This window comes from Vanacampus margaritifer, chromosome 16 (assembly GCF_051991255.1).
Source record: "Vanacampus margaritifer isolate UIUO_Vmar chromosome 16, RoL_Vmar_1.0, whole genome shotgun sequence".
In the NCBI taxonomy this organism is placed as follows: Eukaryota; Metazoa; Chordata; class Actinopteri; order Syngnathiformes; family Syngnathidae; genus Vanacampus; species Vanacampus margaritifer.
The window spans coordinates 9,291,150-9,316,057 of record NC_135447.1 but is presented as its reverse complement, the minus strand read 5'-3'; the positions used below and the strand labels follow the sequence as shown (position 1 = coordinate 9,316,057).

The 24,908-nt window shown below is 39.0% G+C and overlaps 2 protein-coding genes across 3 annotated transcripts; both read right to left on the bottom strand.

Moving 5' to 3' along the window:
* Nucleotides 1-1,869: 1,869 nt before the first annotated feature.
* On the bottom strand, nucleotides 1,870-7,072 carry il13ra2 (interleukin 13 receptor, alpha 2). The gene is made up of 9 exons (XM_077546740.1): nucleotides 7,041-7,072; nucleotides 6,776-6,864; nucleotides 5,645-5,793; nucleotides 5,415-5,571; nucleotides 5,229-5,337; nucleotides 3,807-3,991; nucleotides 3,575-3,723; nucleotides 2,819-2,972; nucleotides 1,870-2,727 (listed from the first exon to the last, which is right to left on the bottom strand). Coding segments are annotated over exons 1-9 (1,011 nt in total). The 5' UTR covers nucleotides 7,043-7,072; the 3' UTR covers nucleotides 1,870-2,710.
* Nucleotides 7,073-9,696: 2,624 nt separating this feature from the next.
* Nucleotides 9,697-24,007, bottom strand: lrch2 (leucine-rich repeats and calponin homology (CH) domain containing 2). Of its 2 annotated transcripts, XM_077546738.1 has the most exons (21): nucleotides 23,573-24,007; nucleotides 18,432-18,576; nucleotides 18,070-18,196; nucleotides 17,897-18,002; nucleotides 17,586-17,722; nucleotides 17,370-17,500; nucleotides 17,188-17,275; nucleotides 16,185-16,281; nucleotides 15,951-16,048; nucleotides 15,466-15,533; nucleotides 14,866-14,970; nucleotides 14,609-14,677; nucleotides 13,969-14,028; nucleotides 13,666-13,714; nucleotides 13,434-13,574; nucleotides 12,954-13,004; nucleotides 12,806-12,869; nucleotides 12,317-12,429; nucleotides 11,769-11,906; nucleotides 11,601-11,678; nucleotides 9,697-10,770 (listed from the first exon to the last, which is right to left on the bottom strand). In XM_077546738.1, exons 1-21 carry the CDS (start codon nucleotides 23,865-23,867, stop codon nucleotides 10,651-10,653), a joined length of 2,280 nt encoding a protein of 759 aa, XP_077402864.1. In that variant the 5' UTR covers nucleotides 23,868-24,007; the 3' UTR covers nucleotides 9,697-10,650. The 2 variants fall into 2 exon arrangements, with proteins under 2 accessions (XP_077402864.1, XP_077402865.1); XM_077546739.1 differs by lacking the exon at nucleotides 14,609-14,677 and having other exon boundaries at nucleotides 23,573-24,005.
* Between the last annotated feature and the right edge of the window lie 901 nt (nucleotides 24,008-24,908).

The window sequence follows — 24,908 nt, the reverse complement described above, 5'->3', positions numbered from 1 at the left end:
TGCCATCTGGTGGCCAAAAGTAGTATTGCTTGTGAGAAAATACGTTCATTGTTGGGTTTTTGTGTTGATACGCTGAGTTTATTTTCCGCCATGAAGACGTACGTGTCGTGTCTGATATTGTAAACTATTTATGTGAGAAAATACGTTCGTTGTTGGGTTTTTGTGTTGATACGCTGAGTTTATTTTCCGCCATGAAGACGTACGTGTCGTGTCTGATATTGTAAACTATTTAATATTAATATTTTATTCTCTCTCTATCTCTCTCTCTCTCTCTCTCTCTCTCTCTCTCTCTCTCTCTCTCTCTCTCTCTCTCTCTCTCTCTCTCTCTCTCTCTCTCTCTCTCACGTAATAACGTTCATCTTTTTCTTTTTTTATTGTATAGTACTTTTCACAGAGGACTCACAAAGTGCTCTGCATAGTTAGAACGCAGTCATACATATAGAGTAATGTAAAATATAGATTTACAACATTTTACAGTTGATTCAAATCACAAGTCTATCAAATCAAAGGGGAAAAAAATCTAATCGATCTGGTTTTCCTCATTGTGCACTGACTGATGACATTTTAATGATGGTTGAAAAGAGAATTGTAATCGCCAGTTGTTAAGAGAAAAGGCATGAATGATGAAGTCAGATGGGATGACACGGTCCTAAAATCATCATCAATTCCCAAACCTGTTAAAGTTTCCCAGCTGACAGCTGTGAGTACTTTGGACACAACCACAGCATTCCCCAATAGTCCCAAAAAAATAAAAAATAATTCACAAAAATGTCATGTGTGTCAACAATGGGAGAAAAAGACAGATGAGAAAAATGCTGAACTCCAGCTGAGTCAATATGACCCAAGTGCCATTGAGACTTCCCTGTTACACCATAAAAAAAAGAAAAAAAGTTGACATTTTCCATTGAACAGCATGTTAAGCTTTCAGGAATGCTTATAGGGCAACCTTCCACATGTTTTATTTTTTTTATTTAATTTTTTTAATGAATTTACCGCAAGCACAATCAAAGATGTAAAATGACTTGTTTTATCAAATAACATGTGGAACATGGCAACATTATCGACATCGAATGGAAAACAAAAAACGATCAAATGTAGGAAACACATTTCAAGTATCTCGTAGAGTAAGCCGGACCCCGGGGACAGTAACCAGATGGGCCCTGCGACTTTTAATACTGCAGGGACAGATTCCAGTTACTGAACCCGGGGGACGGAGACAAAACGTTCTTCAACTCTGAGGAGGGGGGGGGGGGTGATCGCTGGTAATAGTATAGTGGTTCTGGTTCATATAGTTGATCTTGCTGGTTGGACCGATTCTATACAAAGCAAGTCGAGAAGTGACGATGTGGAAAATCATGCATGCAAACCTGAAAGTGCTCCTCGTCTCGCGGTCCTCAGCAGCAAAGTGAAGTGAATGGCAACACCTGAGCTATACATTAGCGCCACTCCAGCCTTCTATCAAGCGTGACCCCCACCAAGAAATTACACATTAACTTGAAACATGTCACCTCTCCCTCGCTATCTCTCGGGCTCTTGGACCCTCACACGCTGAACGTAAATTAAGAAAAGTTGACAAGCAACACAGTGAAAAGCAGCAATGCTATATAAATGATCTGAAGTCAGATTTGAGGGCTGCCATTTTCGACTAATGATACTGTAAATGAACCTCCGCACAGACACGAATATGTTTAATGCGCAATTATGCAATGCTGGTGGGAAGCCTGCAGGTGGCAGCGCGAGTGACCTTGCCACTATCATTTGTACAAGGGATCAAACAACAACAACAAAACAGAGGTCATCCAGATGGATTCATTCCCAAGAGAAAAGTAGTGTGTGAACACATTCACGCAAAAAAAGCCTTCAGCAAAATTGTGCATATTAAATGAGCTTTATTATTTTTCAAAAGTTCTGGGAAACCTCGGGCAAACTACAAGTTATGCCGTAACGCTTCACCAAGGCTGAATATACAGACATACCGTATTCAGAATTTGCTAATTTACAGAAAGCACACACACACAAACTGCTCAAATAACATGAATACACAAATAAACACAACATTAAATGAAAAATATATATAGAGGTACTGCTCAGTATGCTACAAGTTGTGTGTTTTTTCCAGAGGATAAAGAATATATTCCTGTGAGCATTGTTATTTCGTCTTTCTGCATATGTTGCACATGATCAAATATCTGTTGCATAACACCGTGAAACTGACGCTACTCTTAAACCCGTCTATGGCGTTTTACATCGTGTGTTAGCATTAAGCTAGCAAACTTGTTTTATATGTGACCATAAACTGGGATTGTCTATTAACTGGAAGCCTTTTTTAGAAGAAGTGTTTACTGTCTGTCTTTTCACATTTTTGCCTACAAATGAAAAATAAATAAATTGTCAAACGATGGCATCATGGCAAATATCTTGAAAAAGTCATAAATGAGGTCACTCAGAAGTCCAGGTTGATGTATTGCTTAGTTTGTGCAGTAAATCCCCTTCGCAGTGAGTGTAGGAATTGGTAAGATTTGTCAAAGTGACAATAACATGACAAAGAAGACACAGTCAGTGACAGAAGAAAGTAAAGGGGCTCAATGCGGATCCATGTGGGCCACCGTTGTCAGTCAAGTGCTGGAAACTCCAAAACATGTCAAATGTTCTTCTTCACAAACTGATATCCCTGATTAGAAACGATCTTCTGTCGATTTTGTCAAAACTGTCAAAATTTGGAATCACCTGGAAAGAGAATGAGAAATATGTATTAGCACGTTTCACAGTTATGATTATGGGGCACATTTTTTTTATCATAATATGTATTTTGTTGTACTTTTATTGTCTGCTAAAATGCATGCTCTGCGACTCCATTCACTCCAGATGCTTGTTGCCGCACAATATTTGTTCAACTTGGAGCGCACAGCGAAGCAGTTTTTCTCGCCCACGGTTGGCAAAGTCAGGCTTGTGCTCATGGTGGGAGTCGTCTTCTGTGGAATTCACAAATCAGTATGATTTTATTTCATTTTATTTAATACAGATAGATAACAAATATAGCTCATTTCAAGAGAGAAATAAAATACAGCAAACATATCATTTTTGTGTTTCACAAGATAAAATTGTGTGGAGTCACTTAAGAAAATATTTATTTATTCATTTATTCATGTCATTTTGAAATGTTGAAAAAAATTTGTGGTGGGAATGAGCTGAACAGTTTAAAGTGAAAATGGTGAGAAATGGTCAATAAATGGGGAAATTTGAGGCAATAGCAAGAAAAAATGATTTTATTTTCTGAAATGTCGAAAAAAAAATGTAATATGGGTGAGTTGAAAAGTTTAAAGTTGGAAAGCATTGAATCGGTCAAAAAAAAGTGTGGAAATAAAAATTTCAAAAAGGTAAGTCTCGAAATGTTAAATGTAGAATTGTGGGAAAAGTTAGAATTTTTGAAAGGAGAAAGAAAGTTTGACAGTTTTTTGCTGTTATGTTTTCTATCCAGGCAAATTCCACTCCAAATAAAATGGATCCTTTTTCTAAACCCATGGATTATTTTTCTAACAAGAGCTGTGGGAGTTTGGGATGTTACGCAACATACCGACTGATATTGCGTTCCTTCGCTGGTGTGCTTCACCTCCCATTCTAGACAGTGTTCAGGAAGCTTTCCGTCAGCTTTCCTCCAGTGGACGTTGATGCGGCCGCCTTGAACCGGCATCACGCTCGGTTTACGTGCGGGATCGGGTTTCACTATTCCAAAAAAAAAAAAAAACGGATTATCATGCAAACAGGGCAACTTTGAGCAGGAATGTTGCATGTGTCCTTGCATGTACCGTAGTTTTGGATTTGAAGCGACGTGTACTTGGGCCTCAGGGGGCCTTCTTGGGAGGAGCCATTCACACAGATGTTGACATCGGTAAAATCGGGAAGAGGTTTTCCTGTGAAGTCGCAGCCACTCCGCACTCCGTTTGTGTGGATGTACTTTGGACACGCCTGTGTTTTTTCCAGTTGGTTGTGCCTGCGGGGAAAAATGTTCTTTGTCACATTTTTGCCACAAATGAAAACATTGCTGTTTACGACTGCTTTGTTTAGAGCAGGGGTGCTCAAGTTGGGTCCTCTGGAGCGCCGTGTTTCTCTCCACTAACACACCTGATTCAGGATCAGGATCGTTATCAGGCTTCTGCAAAGCTTGCTGATGAGCGGATCATTCGATTCAGCTGTGTTGCAGGAGGGAAACGTGGGGAAACAGGCTGTCGAGGACCAAACTTGAGCACCCCTGGTTTAGAATGATGACTAGTTACCATAGTTACCGTTTTTCTCAGTTGTTTTGGGTACAGTTTTCGGATCCGATTAGAATTTCTTAAAACTGCTAATTATATTTTCGCATTCTTCTGACGCTTGCGCGCATCAACACTGTAAACGCGAACGTTCAGAATATTTAAATATTTTAAGTACACAATACTCAAAGTTTTATAAAAAAAAAATAAAAATTTAAATTGCTACTATCTTAACTTTTTTTAAGTTGGTGTAACTTTGTATGTTTTTATGAGTAACTTGTACTAATAATTTTTGATTAAATTGAACTATACTAGTTTTTGTGTATGGATAACTTAAAACGTAAATTAGCTGTGACTTAATAAAATTTAGTTATTTCGTGATTAAAACCTTGTTTCTATTGTGTTAAAAAAAGTCATATATACAAATAAAATGAATTTATATAGTATATACTAAAAATAAAACTGAACTCTTTTACCGACAAAAAACTTTAATTACGTATACTAAAATCCAAATGAATGCCGCCAAAAACGTTAATTGACGTTTACTACGTTTTTTTGTATTTTTCTCAATGGGCAGTGCAACGGTTGTGCGGCGATGCCTTGTCATTGGGGTTGTAAAGTCCCAAAACACCCACTAACTATGGCCAGCAGATGGCAGCATTGTACCTCTTTTTCAATGGGCTCCCATTAGTATGGAATTACACACTGAAACATGACCAATCTGATGAAACCGAACGTTTTCAAGGATGACGTGAATGGTCAAAGCCTTTGTCACATGAAATCGAAATCACAGAGTGTCACTAAACAAAAAAATATTAGTGTCAAAGTGCATCTTTTCACAAATGTCACTCAAATGACCTATTTTCAAATAGTGATTACTAAAGAACGGAATAAGGTAGAAACTTACTTTTTTAACATGCTATTTGATTTGACCTTTCTGTATCACAATGAGATGGTTTATAAACAAATGGGACTCACCAGTAATACATATATATCTGTGAGTTGGCTGGAACTGTTTTCCACTTGCAAATCAAGCGCTCCATGTTATGAAACACGCACTCCAAATGTTTTACTGCATCGGCTTGACCTGTTGCAACGGAACCATACAAAGTAAATGAATATCAACATTTCAGCATTTCTCACTGCTTTCTGCATCCGACCCACCTGCGGCAGGAGCTTTCTGCACCAGTTCCGTGTAGTTCACACTTTTGATCAAAGTGTTATTAGTGCAGTTCCCGCTCAGCAGGGTGTACACTCGAATTTGGATGTCCTTCATCAGATCAAACTGAGCGCTGAAATATCTCCGAGGCGCCCGAATAACCTGAATGAATCATATTCTCGCTCACTATGTTTGTATTGGAGCAGTTGTTGTGTGTTGCACAGGCGGTACTCACGTCCCAACGCTTCGCATACGCATTGAAGTATTCCACCTGGTAACGTAAACATTCTTGGAAATTAATTAAGCTTGTTGGGAGGGTCCATGTAATATCCAGACGGCCAAGATGGCCATGATCGATGATTTTAATCTCCTCTGGGGGATCCACTGCAAAAGAACATGACATACAATATTAGGGCTTTTTGATTTGATCCTGATTTGATTCCATTCAATCAATTTTGATTAATTATGGGACATCAATTCTTCTCATTCACTGCCATTGACGGCTATGGACGTCCAAAAATAATTTGAAGTATTTCTTCTAGTTTTTTTATTGTATTAGAACAGTAATGGGATTAATTACGATTACAAATTTTAATCGCCTGATGCCCCTAATTTTTAATAATCTTTTAAAAAATATATATATATATATTTTTTTAATTATTATTATTATTATTATTATTATTATTACTATTTATTTTTTATTTACATATTTTATTTTTTTTAAATAATCTTTTTTTTAATTGTTATTAATCACATGACTTCACTAGTTAAGTCAGGATTAATCACAAATGTTCTATCTGTTCTAAATGTAAAAAAAAAAAAAAAAATTGGTTTTCATACTCTTGCTAACAAAAATGGAAAAAAATGTTAAACTAATAGAAATAGTTCAAATGAATTGTTGACGTCTATAGCTGTCAATGGCAGTGAATGAGTGAAAGGTCGAGGGCATGATTAAAAACCCCACAAACAATAGCAACTAGTTAAAATATTTAGTTTATTAATGAAAGTAACCCGTGTTCTAATCACTCGAGTGTTACACAAACATTGACATTCTGAATGGTCACTAAGTCAAATCTTTTATAAATTTAAGAAAATACTTTTAAAATTCATGTGAACAATACATTTTAAGAAAACAATAAGATACCAAAAAAATGACTTTAAAATTCTATTTTCTTATGAATTTATGTAGAAAAAGATATTAAAATAACCGATTCACGGTTTTATGATTTGATATCAGGCTCAGAAAGGAAAATCGATTCGACGTTGATTATTCGAATGTGTGATGCAGTGAAACAAGCTCAAATTAATATTTCTTCAGAATGATGACAAAATACTCATTTCCAAGTATAGGAGTTTTCTGACCAACCTTGAATAGCTCTGCAATGCAACTCCTCCATGCAGATTATTAACAGCGCCATCAGTAAAACTCCGTCAGCCAACATTTTTCTATGTACCCTGTAAACAGCAGACAGAAATGTAAACATGCAAATGCAATAGTAATTGAAATGATGAAACCGATTTTTAAAAAGTTCAATAAAAGAAAGACAAAATATCAGATTGACTGGTAAAACATCAAGCAAGTTGAAGAGAAAATATGTGCAAAAAAAAAGCCCACAGAGGGAGAAACTTACATGTCTGCATTCCAAGAGTGCGTATCAAGTGAGTGACTGATGCTTGGCTGCTCAGTGGAGTTTTAAAACAAGGGGGAGGGATGAGTCAACATCAAAAGAAGATCATGGCGAGGTAAGTCGTTGGGTCTTAGACAAAGAAAATTAACTTTCACGCTATGAAGCAAAATCTAGCCGTTTGAATCCATGCTCAGGGCCCAGGAAACAACCGTGATGTCATTTTCGGTCGACAGCAAGTGGCAAAATAGCCGCCTTCTGATATTGATAAAAACTGCTGGATTTTGCTGCTTAACTCATATTCCACTAACATAATATTAACCAAAAGTACCATATTTAGACTAGTAGTGCTGCGCAGAACATATTATTGTAAAAAAATAAAAATATATAAGGAGACTTTGAATTTGACATCTATCTTATATAATGCAAGTCTTGGAACTTTTCTGACACGCAGAATGCAAGCATTTTAGAAAATAAAGAGATTGTTGACATGATGGGAAAAACATTTCCATTTAGCATTTAGATTTTTTTTTTCATGCTGACAAAGAAAAAAGAACACATGAGATTGAATTGCAAAGAATTTATTTATAATCGCCATGTTCTGATGTTTTTTTTTTTTCATAAGAAACTTGAAAGTTATATAGCCTAGATATGTACAGAGCCTCGGTCATTCATTGTTTTTATATCATGCACTTGACCTTGACGTTAAAATACAGAAAAAACAAACAAAAAAACCCCGTTTGTGAGTTATTTGAGTTTTCTGGCAGTGTTTTTATATCACGGTGAGAAAGGCCATGAATTGTCATCTTGGTTTCATGTTGCCACAATCAGTAAACAGCAAAATGAAGGGTAATGTTAAAAAAATAGTATTAATTATACAGCCCCCCCCCCAAAAAAAACACATTAATTTTGTTGTTGAGCTAGTTAGATGACAAGTTGCATAAAGTATTACTAAATATAGAACAGTTGCATTTGGAAGTTTAGAGGTCAAATTAACTTCACCTGTAAAGTGCATTTTAGGTTGAAAAAAGGTCTAACAAACTTTTTGGGGTATAATTTCCTACTAACTTTCTGTCAAAGCCGATTACTTTTTTCTAACATCGCTGTCTACTTCCATAGTTCTTCAACACCTACTAGAGCAATATATTCTCTCAAAGTTAAAGGGGGCTTTGAGCACCAGAGGACCATGTGTGCAGAAGCTGGAAAATACAAAAACAATTTTTTTTTTTACCAGTTACACACTAATTAGCTCTTTGACTGCCAGACGTTTTCAGAAAAGGGATGCCGTGGGTGCCAGCCGATTTAAGCATTTTTGACTGATCTTTCAAGGTCCACAGAAAATGTTGTGTTTGGACTATGGAAACACACATACTGCCAAATGAAAGATTGGACTCTCATCTTTCATCAGAAAAAAAAGTTTGTTTCTACCTTATTCCGTTTTTCAGTAATCAACAATAGAAAATGGTTAGTTTCACCTCTGTTTTGAAACAAACGTCTTTTAACGTCTTTGGCACTCCTCCATAGGATTTTACTAAACGTTATTTAACGTTTTTGGCAGTCAAAGAGCTAAAGGCTAAATCCGCGATTACTTATTTTGGTGTCATAAATCAGTGTAGTATGTTGCCTTTGAATGTCACAAAGACCTTTCAATGAGGTTTTAAATATTAATTTGGAGCTTAGTGGGCATGTTTGGACTGATATTGCTTGGCTTGATATAACAATAATGCAATCTGATTTAAAGAGTGAGAATGAGAGAACAAAACCCAACAAATATGACAAATATTATTCTACATTTCATTGTTCCAAAAGCAAAAAAGAGGGAAATGTCTGTTGGTACCAATATTTGGTCATTGAGCTTGTCCATCGAGGTAAGAACAGTGCGTTTGTCACCTCTCATTCAAAACTTAGAAATGTCAATAAAACATTCAAAGGTGCTCATATGATCGTTTCAAAAATACAGAGAAATGATTCATATGACCAATCATCAATAAATGATTCAAAGTATCCAGTCATGTGGGGTCGGGGTGGAAGTCAAAGCATGTGACACCTGAGGAAGTTTACGCATTGGTTCCATTTCCTTTTCCCGTCTTAAATCACGCAGATGAGGGTTAAAAAGCTCAAACAAAACCCGAGATCAATCACACTGCTTTATCATGCTGACGTAAATGCAACCTTTGACAGTTAAAAAAAAACATGAATAATACATTTGCCATTCTTCCATGAAATAGTATTTTGTATGTAAAAAGGGGAAGTAGATATTAGACATCAAGGCATGAACAAAGAAAAAAAAAGAGAGGATAATATTGTTGACTAAAAAAAAACGCACACGTCTCGTTTCAAGTCAGAAAACATAACAAAATCCGACATTCTGGTTTTCTGGTAATATTTGCAAATTTTACACTTGAAGTTGACTATTTGAGCATATTCCCATGTCATTTCTATATAAGGAATTCCCAAGAAAAGGATTCCAGGGTTTTGCAACCCTATAAAAAAATAAAATAAATAAATAGCGTACAAGTAGTACATGTTTCTTGGAAGTAAGAGATTAAATCACAATTCTGGCATTTTACAAAATTACTCAAGAGTGGGGAAAAAAATGAAGAGGAAGAAATGAGGGCTAACTCAACCTTTGGCTGGACAGATCATCATCAATCATGTCACATCATGTTTTCATCCTTGTGGCCTTTATTCAAATGATGTTATTTAAAAGGACCCGTTAGTTTTTGTCAATGGCAGAACAAAGACTCTAAATATCTTTAAATAAATAAATATGTAAAAATCAAAAACACACCAGTAAACATGAGGTTACTGATTCAAAACTGCATCATGATCAGAGTCACAAACAAAATCATATAACAAAACATGTCATTACCCCAAAAACAAAACAAAAAAATGCATAAATCATTTGGCTTTCCCTGACACGAACGAGTGAGCAGATGAGACTTTGTGCTTTGTGGAAGTCATCCAAAGCAAAGATAAAAAGCTTCTTTATGTCTTGCGCAGCAAAGTATAAAAACGGTAGAAAAATCGAAAAATACATGACTTTAAATTAAAAAAAAGGAGAAAATGCTCTGAAACCACAGTGGGCTACATGTCGTCACAGTGGAGGATTTGTACACTAGTTTACAGAAGGTTTGCTATGGCATGACTTGAACAACAAATGTGGTTGTCATGCGTTTGGAAAGGCAAAGTTTTGCAACAGTTGAGCGCTCAAACTGGCAGATCAGTTAGCTGTAAAGAGTAGAAAGAACGCAAACGGCACTGAATTGAAATACAAGTTCATGAATGAGTTTGGGGGTCAGAGGGCGTTACAAGTCACAACCGGCACTTGAAGTAGACTCGATAACCACTGAGCATCCAAAGAGGGATCAGCGGGACTTCTATTCGAGACATTGTTATTTCCAAACAGTTCCAATGGTGGAAGTAGGAAGAGGATACAAAGTCAAAGCTGTGATGGACAGGAAGTGACATCATACGGGCAGACGGGAAGATGTTCACGTTCTTGTCTATGGTTTCAGTCGGACACAAGCAAACTGGGCAACTGGGTCCTCGTCTTCTGAGAAGGATGGGGAAAGAGGGCATCTCTGGTCCCTGGTTCGGGCTGGACGGGTTTGTGTCAAGCGGCAGATAGTTGCGTGGGCTTCATGGCGGGCAGATCCAGCAGCGCCTGCACGGTCACGCTCACCTTCACCAGGCCGCGCTCTTCCAGGATGTGATGCGGCAGACACAGCTTGTCCTGCATTGGCGAGAAAGAAGTGGAAGTTGAACTGGGAAAGTGCCGGAGGAAGCAAAAGTACTCGCACGCCGTACTAAAGCAGAAGTACAGATACTTAGTTGGAAAAAAAAAAACACACTTTGGTAAAACTAGAAGTTTGGTCAAATCTTCATCAGTTGGTGGTGACAAAGTGCCAGTAGCAGGTTTCCGGCGACCCCAGTGCTTAATTGCATTAAATTCACCAATAAAAGTCTGGATATGAGTATATTTTATTAAATAAAAAGTAATAAAGATAATAAAAAGATATCTGCATGATGTAATGCTCCCAAGTCTAACTATAAATTAACAAAGCCTTTTTTATGTAAGTGTAAAAAGCGTCTTCATTTTGTTTTTGGCACAAATGTTATGCTGTCTAACATGAAACGCTACTGCCACTAGTGGCCAGAGTAATCCACTGCACGTTTAGCTCAATGCAAATCAATGTTTTACAGTATTTTTAACTGTATCTTTTTAACATCAAATAACTATGAATTACTACTATTTGCATTTGCCTCAATCTGTCTTTTTTAGCATAGCAATCACTAGTGTTACAATCATTTATTTCCCCCAAACTAATTCCATTTGTGACAATCACTCATTCCAATTGGGTGAGTCATTAAAGCTGTATCAAGATTAGTTTCAACAATTTGATGTTCTTCCATTCTATGCGATGTTACATAATGTCCAAATATGTATCTTGGCCTAATAAACATGCGGGATGATAGACATATTGGCAGCATTACTTAAAACATTGGTCAATAAAAAGGCATTTAAAAATAGTGAGTACAGCATGGAAAGTCGTAAATGATTACCTGCGGAACTCCCATTTTCTTACAGGCATCCAGGAAGTTCTCCACATTTCGACGGCATTTAGCCATGCTCAGCTTTGGCTGGGAAGACACGGAGAGAGCATCATCACGAAATGCAGACTCTTATTACCTACCATGCACTAAAAGGTATAATCGATCAAAGTGCACTACCACTGCAGGCGAAGGTACGTGGATGCTGGCCACAGAGCGAGGACAAATGTGATTGGCTAAATGGCAAAGGACCACGCCGTCCATCAGAGCAGCTCCGACGTCGTCTGGAAACAACACCTTCAGCCTGGACTCAATGTTCTGCAAAAAAATGTCAGGCAAAATATAGATTTTTTAACAAAGATTAGAGTGCTTGTTTTTTATTGGCATTCATGTAACAATATTCATTATTGTTGTAGTGGAGTGTTTGAGGAGTTACGTAACGGGAACAAAAACAAACATGCAGAGTCCACAGGGCAAGGGCAAAGCCAATTTGGGATCCAAAAGTTTTCAAACAAAATCCAGCTAAATTCTGAGGAAAACACACTCAATCATGGCTGAGGTGATAACATTCCTTTTCGAGCAGATGTTCTTAATCACTGGCTACTTAGGACTTCATTTGAATTTGGGAGACAGACTTATGACTTATGAGACACTGCTTTGGCTTGTGACACAACTTTGGAAACACATCAAACCCATAACAGTTCATTACAAAAATGATATGAGACGACCTGTCGTAGGATTTCGATTTGCTCGATTTCCTCTCTTAAATGCTCCATCCTTCTCCTCATAGTGAAGCTGGGCTCAGTTGAGCTCAACTCCTGATGACTTGCTCTGGTGAAGGCTGGAATATAGAATTAGGAAAAACAGTTGAGATTTCCAGATAATGAAAAAAAAAAAAATCAACACAAAGGACATAGAAGATAGTTCTGATGAGCTGTACGGGTACATCGAGACCTTTTCCGGTAAACAGTGAAAGATACGATGTTACCCAGCTCTTATCTTTACTGAGTTATAACAGCTTAGTCATTTTAAATCGTCTTTAAATAGTAAACAAGTGTTGATAATGAACCCTCGTGACTTTCAACTGGGAAGTCTAATGGTTCCCTAGAAACTCTACTTCCAGAGAACTGCGCTTTGAAAAATAAAAGAGTACCGGTACATGAAAGGACTATTTTCCAAGTAAGTGACAACATCGCTAATGCGTCTGCAGCGTGTACCTGATCTTGGCTTGAGTCCAAACACAGTGAGAGATGTGCTGAAATCAGAGGTGCATAAACTCTCCTGCAGACAAAACAAATGTCATTTGCAGGATTGACTTGAGTTTTGTTGATGGTGTTTAAAGCAAACAGTCCCTTTGCCACACACCTCACAGTTGTCACTGCCGCTGCAGTTTTTCCGGGCACTCTGGCATTTGTACTGTCAAGACAGTGAGCAAAAAAGAATGACATAGATAGCTTTTTTTTTTTTTTTTTTGCAAAAAAACGAATCACTTATTTTACACAAATTTCTCTCTGGCTCTCGCTCTTTTTTTATTTTGTTAACGTCTCAGTGTACTGTATAATGCATGGATGTCTGATAACACCATGAAGGCATATGCAGGAGATGGTTATCTATGAAGCTGTGCAATCAGATAGAAGTACAAGTACAACCGATTTCCATGTAAGGGTTATCCGGAGTCAGTCGGATTGTTCCCCCCCCAAGAAAACAAACATTTTCAGAATCTAGGCTACTACAATTTAATCAACACTTTTAGATCATTTACACTATAAAAACGTAATACAGAAGGGGGTTCGGTCAAATCTGTTTATAGGATAAATGGGATCGTTTTAAAGCGCGTGAGCACACCTTGAGATAATCTTTTCTCAGGTATTTGTTTCTCTTGCGATCTTCGTTTTGATTGAGGACAGGCGGCACCTCCGGCCATTTGGACTCGGAATCGGACTGATCCGTCTTCAGGCTGCCGTCGAAGGAGCAGGATGACGGAGGCTATGAAAACAAGGAGATATACTTGGTTGCCTCCAGGCAGCTGACACGCAACTAAAATAAATACGAGTACAAATATGCAAGTAGGTGGTACCTGTCCACTTAGCACCGATGCGCCACTGCTTCCCTCATCTAATGAAGCACTAGAAAAAGAGAAATATTTGTACCGTCAGTTAACTATAAATGCACTGTATTATCCCATCAATTAAAAGGCTAAGGACTCAAATTGCCGGCGCCCGTGCCAGAAATGACGAAAATATTATATAATTAGGAAGTTATCATGTTTCAATAACGATTTTCAGTGATTCAATAGAGCATATCAATAACTACAGCATGATTGTTGTTCCACCAGCAACGAGCGTGTGCAGAACAGAAAGCATGTGGTACAGCAACGCACCTGCGAGTCTGAGGAGGAAGCCTGGCTTTGCTACCGGAGCTCCCGGAGTGACTTAAGAATCTGCAGACGCAACCAAGTACAATAACAGTCACGTACAATAACGACAATGTTACGTGCACCAATTTTCCTGGGTAAATCCATTCAGGTTATCCATAACAAAAAGAAAATCGCTTAAGACTTATCTAGCACCATTCAAGAGACCCAAGGAGCGTAATTAAAATGGAGAGAAATTGTTGTGTTATGTGCGCCATATTAGCGGAGCTTAAGCTAGCAGTAGCTAACGGGCTTGAAAGCGAAAAGCAGCATGATTTCAGACCCCATTTGTGCAAGATGGAAGACGATGCTGAGGAAGATTCTAGATGTAAGTGGTGAAAGCAATGTCAATAAATGCAAGATTTAAAAAAATAAATAAAAAAAGGGTTCAAATATTGTGTCAATAGATCAATGTGTCAAAAATGTCCATAGGAAACAAGCTAATAGGAATGGAAGTGCTAACTGGTATGTCTAAAGCTCAATTTTTCGAGTAGCTACAATAGCAGATCGCAAATATTCGAGGAAACACTGGAGTCCATCTGGTCATCTAGCGCATGTAAACATACTGACTTGGGAAACGGCTGTTAAAGAAAGCCACTTTCTCTACCTGTGAGCTCGACCAGTCACTCTGCGTCGATGGATGAGACTTTCTGCTCTGCAAATTAAGGACCGTCGTCTAAAATATATCACACGGCCACCATGGAAGGAGAAGGAGGAGAAACAGAAGGGCAAACTGATGTAAAGTGGCGTGAAGCCGATACGATTGTTAGCGCTAAGCAGAGGTGAGAGAGGACCGTCGTGAGAATGTGCTTTAGCCGCGTTTGCTACGCAAGGTGACGCGTCACGGAGGAGCCGTGCAGGCACCTGTTCTGCTGCTCCTGCTGCAAAAGTTGTACGGCGATTTTCCTCAGATCCAGCACCTCCTTCAGTTCGTCATCCTCCTCTTCCAGTAGCTGCTCTTTGTCGGAGCTGCAAAGCGGCCAGGATGGAGGTTAATTTCGAACATGCCATACAAGTTTAGGCTTATGAAAGCTCTACAGATATGAATGTATTCTCCACAACGCCTCTTGCCTTTTTGTTAGTATAACAGAAATGGGCATTAACTAGAGTAAAACCGTCTTGTACCACAAACCGGCCATCGTTGGCCTACAAAATGTTACATTTACTGAGATCCAATTCAAAATCTTTATCAAAGCAAGCCTTAAAAATCCATACAAGAATAACAAGATTTTGTTACATGGGGTTGGAAAACATCAGAATCAACTCTAAGTATAATGCAGTAGAGTTTGTTATTATTACCTGCTTAATGTTTGGATCATTACAAAAAGCCTAAGATGATGGCCTACAATGTGGTATTTCACAGTGTTATGTAATAACAACAACTAAATGAAACGTGCTTGTGAAAACAGGAGTTTCCCCAGGAAATTTACAAGCTAGCGTTACCCATTTTTGTTTAAATCTTACCCTGACTCCTCCTTCCAGCTCTCCTTGTCTTTGCTTTGGTGAGACAAGTTGAGAACCTTTTCCAATTCCTGAAATACAAAATGGAAAGAACACGTTTGTGAATACATACACTAGACTATATATATATATATATATATATATATATTATATACATTGGACTTCCTTTTTTAAATCAATGGAGTCGACTAATATGAGTACTGAATAATTTGAAGCTGTTTTTATTCAAACAGTAAAAAAAACAAGAAAGAATGAAAGAAATAAAGAAAGAAAGTAATATTTTTATAACTTCTAATGCCAAAATGTCTTTATCCAGTTATGTGTTCCAAATGAAATTTCATAATTTGCAACATATTTTCTGAAGATGCTGAGTCCATTTTGGGATATATCGGATTTTTCTCCTATTGCTAAATATGCTTTTTTCCATGAAACCTATCCCATCTGAGTCATAGCTTTGAGTAACCAAATGTGTGCAGATAGTTTCTTACCTTAACACACGACACATGACAGTTCTGCTGTCCATCACACTCTGACAGAGCAGGATCCTCATCCGGGTTGGGTTCTATAAAGTCATACAGATCCTGATCTGATAGAGGGAGGAAGCATCCGCGATGATCACATTAACGCTCACTTATGTATATATTTCTAGGCACTTCATTCAATAACCCCCTCGTCTCTGTTAGTGCGTTCAAAGGGGTAATCGGATACTTATTGTTGGTAACCTTTGCAAGAGTCCATTTTGGAAAGGATTGAGAGGGCATCGGCGCGGGCTGTCTCAGACACCTGAGAGTGGAGGCTGACGGTGTCATCGTCTGAAGGCTGCGTGAGGCAAAGAGATGCTCTGTGAGCCTGCGTGCTCTTCAATGACATTTAAACACAAAGATTGATTTGAAGTCATTTGTGACACAATTCTGCCTTCATTTGTTAGTTAGTTCTGTGATCGGTTCCCCTAGCACAGGGGAGGTAAAGCTTTCATGTTCAAAAGTAGGGTGACCAGATTTTCAAGATAAAAACCGGGATATGCCAAATTTTGCTGAAAATCAAATAAGAAATAAATTATCACCAACAATTATTTATAACAAATTTAATCGCTAGTCAATTGGTGACGAGTGGTTGTGTTATTGTTTTTATCTTATGCTAATTGCTATCTTAGGTGACAGTTCAAGAGTGCTAAACAAACAATGCACTCACCATTATCCAACCTTTTTTGCTCGGTCCCAGCAACTATCGGAAGCTGGCTGTGGCGTTTACCTCCCGCCAGTCCCGCATTGTAACATTCGAAATAATGCGTCAGAAAAACTCAGCTTTCATTGAGTCTGACCGGCAACCGCAGCATTAGGCTGGTAGGACAACATTTCCCATGATTCTTAGACACAGAGGCAGGAAGTAGTTCGAGTTACGGTATGAAGAAAACATACCCGTTAGTAATTAGATTTATAAAACAAACAAACGCTGAAGCCGCGCCAGTTCGGATTAAACAGTGATGTCTGGTCACCCTTCGCAAAATGGCCGCATTTGATTTTAAAGACAGAAGAACCACATCATTCATCAATGCATAAAAAAAGAGTAAAAATGAATAAACACTTGTTTACTTCAATAGTGTACACAATATTGTAATAATGTGTAGTTATAATATAATCAATTGTATTTAATTTACATTTTGGGTGTATATGGACAATAGCTTATAGAATGGTGTCCATTCTTTTTATTTATTTGATGTCTGACCTCTGTTGTTGACAGCCTCTTGTCACCATTGTCACTCCCAATTCCAGAGTCAGGACCGTGGTTCTTACTAGGATAAAAATCTTCCATGCTGAGCACAGGAGAGTAGATATGGTATATGAGCTGGTGAGAACTGCAAAAACACAATAATGAGTTGATAAAAGAGAATTTTAGTATAGGCATACCTATCTGTGAGTGGCTGTGGAAGACAGCGTTTGCTGAGGGAGGGGAGGTCCAGGGTGTCTGGCTTTTTGTCCGACCTGCACGCTTGAATGTTCAGGTACTTGAAAATGTGTACTTTTCCCTTGAGACAAATCTGAAACAAGCGATGTGGTCATTTCCCCACTAGATGGCGTAGTTATGCCAGATTGGTTTTGCTTGTGCTGATGTTTTGGACTCACCTGTGCCGCAGGAGACTGCATAGGATTGTTATCGAGGATGATGTGCTGCAGTTGCCTGAGTTTCCTGTAGGCTGCTGGGATCTCTGTGATCTTATTGCAGGAGAAGTCAAGTCGGATGAGAGGCAGATCAGCCAACTCTGTCAGCAGACAGGACATACGAGTCTCATTTTGTACTATAGATTACTGGACACTTTATTAGGTACAAACCGGTATAAACTGTATCAAAAACGATGCAGCTTCTAATAATCTGACCCTATTGCTCTTTACAGAACAAACACAAAGTCAGGTCAGTGTCAATGTTTCACTCTGACCTTCCGGAAGAATCTGCAGACAGTTCTTCCTAATGTTGAGTTCCCTTAAGGCATGGAGACGCCCGACCTGGGCTGGCAGCGCCTGAATCTCATTACAGCTCACATCCTGCAGGGGGAGATAGAGTGAAAACATCCAACAAGCATGACATAATAGAGATAGAAAAGCTGCTTACAAGCTCCATCAGATCTTTGGCTTTGCCGATCTCTTCAGGGATGGACACCAGCTTGTTGTTGCTCACAAGCAGAACTTTGAGCGGAAGGTTGAACAAGTGTTTGGGCAAAACGGATATGAGATTTCGACTGGAGAGAAAAAAAACAAGAACATACATTTAGACAGGTGTGCAAATAACACTAGCAGTATATATTTAACTTATTCTCTGTCAGATAAGTTAAAAATCAATATTTGACGTTTATAGTCGTCAATGGCAGTGAATGAGCTCATTCTAATATTCCAAAGTAAAACTGGAACAGGTATTAAAAACGAACATCATAATTAAATAATGAGGTTGGGGGCACCGAAGTGCGGCATGATCACCTGACGTCAAGATACGTCAGTATCTGCAAGTTGATGATGGCTTCTGGGATGCACTTGATGCAGTTGTGGTAGAGGTTGAGGGACTCTAGGGGGGCAAACAGACAAACTTCTGGAGGGACCTCAGACAGGCGATTCTTGGACAGATCTGCAAACAAAAATCCTTTCCTTTATATTCCTTTTTTAATTCCTTTGTAATTGATTCAAATGACTACTTTGATCCACATGGTCCGTAATGTTTACTGAGAACATACAGGTGACATTCAAGTACAGTAGGCCTATATGCGGACACTGTCTCTGTTGCATGCAAGAGCCACCGACTACTAAACAGACAGATCAATACATGTTAGTGAGAGGGGAGCATGTCATCATTGAGCACTGGTCTAAAATTACAACCCTCTTTGTCTTAGCGCATGGAATATATCAGCACTCATCGATCCCATTGAAAGGGACATCAATGTCTTACCGTAATGTACAGGGGAAAAAAATACTGATATTGTCATAAAACATCGGTTGCAGGTATTATCAAAAGGCAGGAGAAGTATGTATTTTGTACTGTATTATAGATAGTTTGGATCGTAAATACTAGTAGGTCAACATGATTTCACATTAGTTAACATTTCCTTGCTATACAATACAAATTATATTTTAAACTTACCTACACATTATATAGACTCCAACAGATATCATCAACCAGACTTCAGACCATTTATGGATCATTGAAAGATACATTCATGCTCACAATATGTCACGTTCTCACTTTCATTCTCTCCATCCCTCAAGAAACACAGCCATTGTCTTATTCAAATTAAAGGGGACACATGGGGACAGAGACCAGTGATATATGTGGAGCCTACCTAGTTTGGACACCTATTGATTGTGCAAATGAGTGTGTGAATGTGTGTCTAGCGGATCCCGTCTCCTGCTGACATGTTCATTAGCAGCCAGCGTGAGAAAGTGCACAGCTACAGATAAACATATTGTAATAGTCAACATCACTGTTCCTAACCTAATGAATGCAATAGCTACTATTATGTGGCTATTAATTATTAAGGTTGATGTACATGGGGTTCAACAGCAGAGGAAAGAGGCTGTTATTTTAAATGTCTGTGACATTATTTTTATACAGCTCTTATATTGCTGGTAGCTCTCATTTGATTGACTAATCAAGCGTTAATAATGTTGTGGCCAGTTAGGATATAAACCCTTTGCTTAGTAGTCGAAGCCAGAAAGCAGAAGTGAGAAGACCACATGAGACACTCGTCAAACCGCAGTAATCAGCCCTTGGGGGTTCTAGGAAACACAAATTATCGCCTTGAGAAGACCAAAGCTGAGGTTAAAGGGTGTAAGCACCTTCCATTAAGAGCAAATGCTTTAGGCTTGATGCTGTAATGCAGCTGGGAAAACACCCTCCCATCCTCCCCCCCAGAAGCCTCCCAGCTGGGGATTCTTAGCACGGCCGTAGGTTGGTGGGGGTGGAGCGCAGGCGTGTCCACCTCCCATTCTCCCCTTCCAACCTAGACCGTCCGCCATCTGTGGTCCACAGTGGGCCTTTTCTTCCACCTGCTGGCTGGCAGGCGCTCCCAGCACGAGCCCACTCTGCCGCACCTCCGTGCCAAATCATCTTTCCATTCATTTGTGATGGAGGTGCAGATGATGTCTGGCTACTTCCGACAATGACGCAGCAAACTAAAATAGACTTCCTGCTGAGCGCTGCTTCTCTCACTGCTGTCGCTCGTAAAAGGATTTAACACAGGAAGTAGCCCTTTAAACATTCAAGATGTCAGTAACAAAAAGGAGGCTTGTTACAGTACATTAACTTTCTTCTTATTGTTCTATGTGTAGGCAAAATCATCACTGTTTATATATTGGTACCCTATTTTGCAGGGGCGAATCCTACAAACACCTCTTGTAGCAATCTACAGCTATAGTTGAGACGAACCGCCATCAATTGACTTTGATACTTCCCCATTTTACCCTCAAAAGTTGTGATTTTCTATTGACTTTCTTATTTACTATTCTATTAATACAGTAGTTGCATTGTTATTAGAAATGTGCAGAAACTACACAAAGACCATGTAAACAAAAACTGCGAAAAATTAACAAACATTTGTAGCTACTCATGAGCTACAAATGTGCTCATTAAATGCTAACATTAGCTGCTGATGTTAGCATGAGCGCAATGTTAGACCATGATTCAGTTGGCAAGCTGAACGTGTACTTTTTCACAAAGATAGTTTGAATTTCTGTAACGTTTTAATCAGTTTAAACTTGTTGTGGTCAATAAAAAAAAAAAGAAAGAAAATTTTTCAATTTTGCGTCATTTAACCACTCATTACACACACCTCCGTCAACATAGCAGAGCTAACTACAGTACCGTACAGTTATAATAAGACCTCATAATACTTTATTGTGCTACATTTTCATGACTGAGTGATTTTGACGAAGACAAAAGGAACTTTATAGTGGTATTGACTCTAATATTACTATTACTTAAACAGCATCATTGTCCCTGCAAGGCAGAATTTTTTATATAGCTTTTGTATTGGATCTAATTAAATTGTTCAAGTGTACTTCATGAAGTGTTGATTTACAACTTTTAAGCATTGGAATTGAAACTGAGTGTTAAAAGCTATGTGAAGCTTTTGTTTAATAATCTTAGTGAATAGTTTTGCCTGTGGTGACCTCATTGCATGAAATGTTGGCCACATTAATATTAAATGAGTGCAGAAACAGAACAAAATAAGATTATGTTGCCTTTGGGCAAACATACAGTAGGCTGAATTTTTTTTTTGTCTTTTTAATGTACTGGAAAATGTGTGAACTGTTAAAAGCCCTATAAATACAACCTTTAATGACAGATTAAGACCAGCACGTGATTACAGTAGTAGTCATGTAGTTAAGTCAGATATCTAACCGTGACATCATTCAAGTAATATGGCCGTGTTTCTGTGCTAACAACTATGTCATGCCTCGACATGCGCAGGCACATCATGAAAGAGCCTGAGGTTGGAGGATCACTGTGCAGGAAGTAAGATTGTCAAGCTACACTCACGTGGTTGTGGCCATGCCAAAGTAGTTTTCATGCAATCTATGTTCTGTGCGTCATACGCAAGAATGTTGAGATGTGTGTCTGAGGGCAGACAGTCCTTCGTGAGGCGTCTTGGAGGAAGGAGCAAGCGCGGGAATGTGATAACACATGACTTAGAAGAGTTTGCACGTCCCACACAAAGCCATGAAAGACGTTTTATCGATTGTGCCTGAGCATGTAAATCAACTGGAGAATCACATTTTAAACCTTGCTAGTCCAAAAGTAAAATTCAGGCATAAAAAAAAACATTACATTGCCAAATATTCAAATGAGGACACTCTGAAAGGTTAAAGCTTCCGTTTTTCATCCAGCCTGTCAGCCTGAGTGACCTACAAACAAACATTACACTTTAAAAAAAAAATCTTTTGTTTGACCTTGTGCACTTTAAGAAGATGTGTTTCATTGTTAAATACAAGCCCACCCCTTCTTTAAATAAATGCTAAAACAGATTCTTGCACAAGAAAAAAAAAGTATGATTGCTCAAATCTGAACTTCTGGCCCATCTATGCTTTACAGTGTTGGTTCTTTTACAGAACCTCAAACTGTTGTGTGTTGGTACCGTCCTAAACAATAAACCCCTTACCTGTCCGTAAAAAAATTCAAAATGGCTTCCAAACTTTGGCTTCCACTGCTCTCAATTCTAATTCAATTCAGTAAATAAACATTTAAAAACAATTCCAAGTCTCTTGAGCCACTATTCGCAAGCTGTGACGTGCAAACACATCACACTGTCCAGCAGTTTTCTAGAGTGACTTATGAACCTGAACATCTGCCCAGGTTACTAACCAGGCCCTCTCCAAGGTCAGGCCTTCCGCCCGCAGCTCTTTCCCATGAGAAAACAAAACTGAGTGGAGACAAAGTGCCAGTGGCACATTGTAAACAGACACCCTTGTGTGAGTAGACTCCTTGCTTTCTTTGCACAACACCGCTCATTAGTCAGATGACAAGCACTCAAGCCAGACCCTGAGTACAAACAGCAACAACACAAAACCTCGCCTTTCATTCACCTTTGAAAGCTCTCCTGCAAAAGTAAAGGTTACTACTAGCCAAGCTGTTAAAAAAATGAACAATGTCACACATTGCATTGTTTTTGTATTTTTATGTGCATATGTTAGTGGAAGAACGGGCAAGCGATGCTACTTACTGTTGCCACAGTGACTTCAAAAGGTAAAAAAATAAATGATCATAAATGCACTTTATCCAAAACTATTTGGGATATATTACCATTTTACCACATTTAATCCTCTAGGGTGCACCCCCAATAAATCACTGATCTACTTTGAGAGGCACGTGACAAAGTGTCACAGCATATGGTATATGGACATATCAGATTAGGAGACTCATTAAAAGACATAAACCGTCTAAATGACAAGTATAACGGCTTAAGATGCTGACAAAATGAATAACAGACTGATCAGGCTGCCTATGAGATAAGACTCCTTGGAATATAATTGAATCATTACAAATGTATGCATCTTCTAAAAACTCAGTCGAATTATGTGCAAGAGCTGAATTAGAAGACCTGACTAGCAAACCAAACGGCTGCATGTAAAATAGAACTAAGAGGTAGGCTATAGGAACCGAGAATAGAGTGTCTTCCTCCTTTCTGCATGCTCTTTTAAGCATAATGCACGCATGCATGCAGAAGGGTGAGGCTGCCAGTAGCATCTTTTGTCCGCATGCGACCAAAATGACTGGCACCACACTAAAAACATATCTCAGAATTGATTAGAAATTGCTCATTCACTAATTTCTTCATACTGTCTACACTGCACAGTGGCTGATTTGGGTGCGCCTGATGTCTCATTCATGTATCTCAAGGGGAGGCGGAGGGGTGGGGGCGGGGTGGAGCGGTGGGGTTTGTCTCGCCCAACACAACCGAGCAGTAACCGAGCGCCTTGTGCTTAAATATATGACCCAAATCGTTACAGTGGTCGCTTTGTGTACACCGCAATAAGACTCGTGCACTCGCTGTCCTTATAACGTAACATCCGGGTATCTAAACGAACGTTCCGAACACATTTTTTACACCAAATGCATTGGTGTCACCCACCTGCTTGTGTTGTATCGGTGAGGTCGTAGCTCACCCCGGGGTACTCCCTCAGCTTCCTCCCGCTTAGGTTGAGGATCCCGGAGCACACGGCATCCTCCAGCGCTCGCTCCAGACTCCGGGCCGTGTGGTGCTGCTGCTGCTGCTGTTGCTGCTGCTGCTGCTGCTGCTGTTGTTGCTGGTGGTGGTACTGCTGCTGGTACTGGCTGCTCCCCGGGCTCCAGTGAGGTCCGCTCGGGTAGTGGTGGTGGTTCTGGAGCGCAGTGACAGCTCCCACACCTCCTTGACTGGACGCCATTTTCGTTTAAAAAAAAGAAAAAGAAAAAAAAGAAAGAGGAATTGAGTCTCGGAACGATAGCAGCAGCAGCGCACAGCGGCAGATTCTACGCCCATGCGCGAGTACAGAGGCGTGCATCACTGAGGGGAGGCGCAAGGGGGTGGACAACCACAGAGGTGGAGGTGCTGATGATGCTGGCGGTGGTGGATATGGTGTAGTAGCCATTCTAGGCTTTAAGTTAAGTAACACCTCACCTCCAATTTATTAATAAGCAGAAGGCAAGGACGTACATATGAATGGACTGAATGAATGTTTACTCGCTGTTGGAAGAAGTGTAACCACCGGCGGCCATCTTACGTTGGCATTCGCTCGGCCGTATAACTTAAATAAATAGATTTTTCTGTCTCCAAGGTGAAAATTCCACCATGTATGACATATGGAAGAAGCACTACATGTACATCTCATTGCTAAGAAAAATAATTATTTAAAAAAAAGGTATATCTCCAGGTGCTACTCAAGATTTGTCTGCATCATGCTGTCAGAGGCATCAACAATCAAGTGAAAGTAAAGCCCATGCATTAGGAAAAAAAATCACTACGAAATGTAACCCTATATCTGTGAGTGACAATTCACAATATTGAGATAATATACTCTGAATGGTAGATGCAAACAGTGAAGTTTAATCCTTGTGAGGCTCTAATGACTCCAGACAGGGATCATAGCGTAAAACATGCACTGATAAAAGTGTTAAAAGTGGTTTCAGAAAAAAAACCCATAATACAGGATAAGAGGTATAGCAAATGGATGGATGGATGAGAGAGAGAGAGAGAGAGAGGTCTTCAGGTGTGCCATCAGAAACTATCCAAATCCTCTTAATTTGTCTGAGAATTATTCTTCATTTACAACAAATAATTGTTGACTATCTATGCCAGCGACAAATAGTGACAGGCAGAACAATTACCTACTCTTCCACTAGATGGCAGAATGTACAATTGCTCTGTGTCGGATGCCTTTATTATTTAAGCTTTTTTTGTGAATTTTTATTTGTGAGATGTTTGTCAT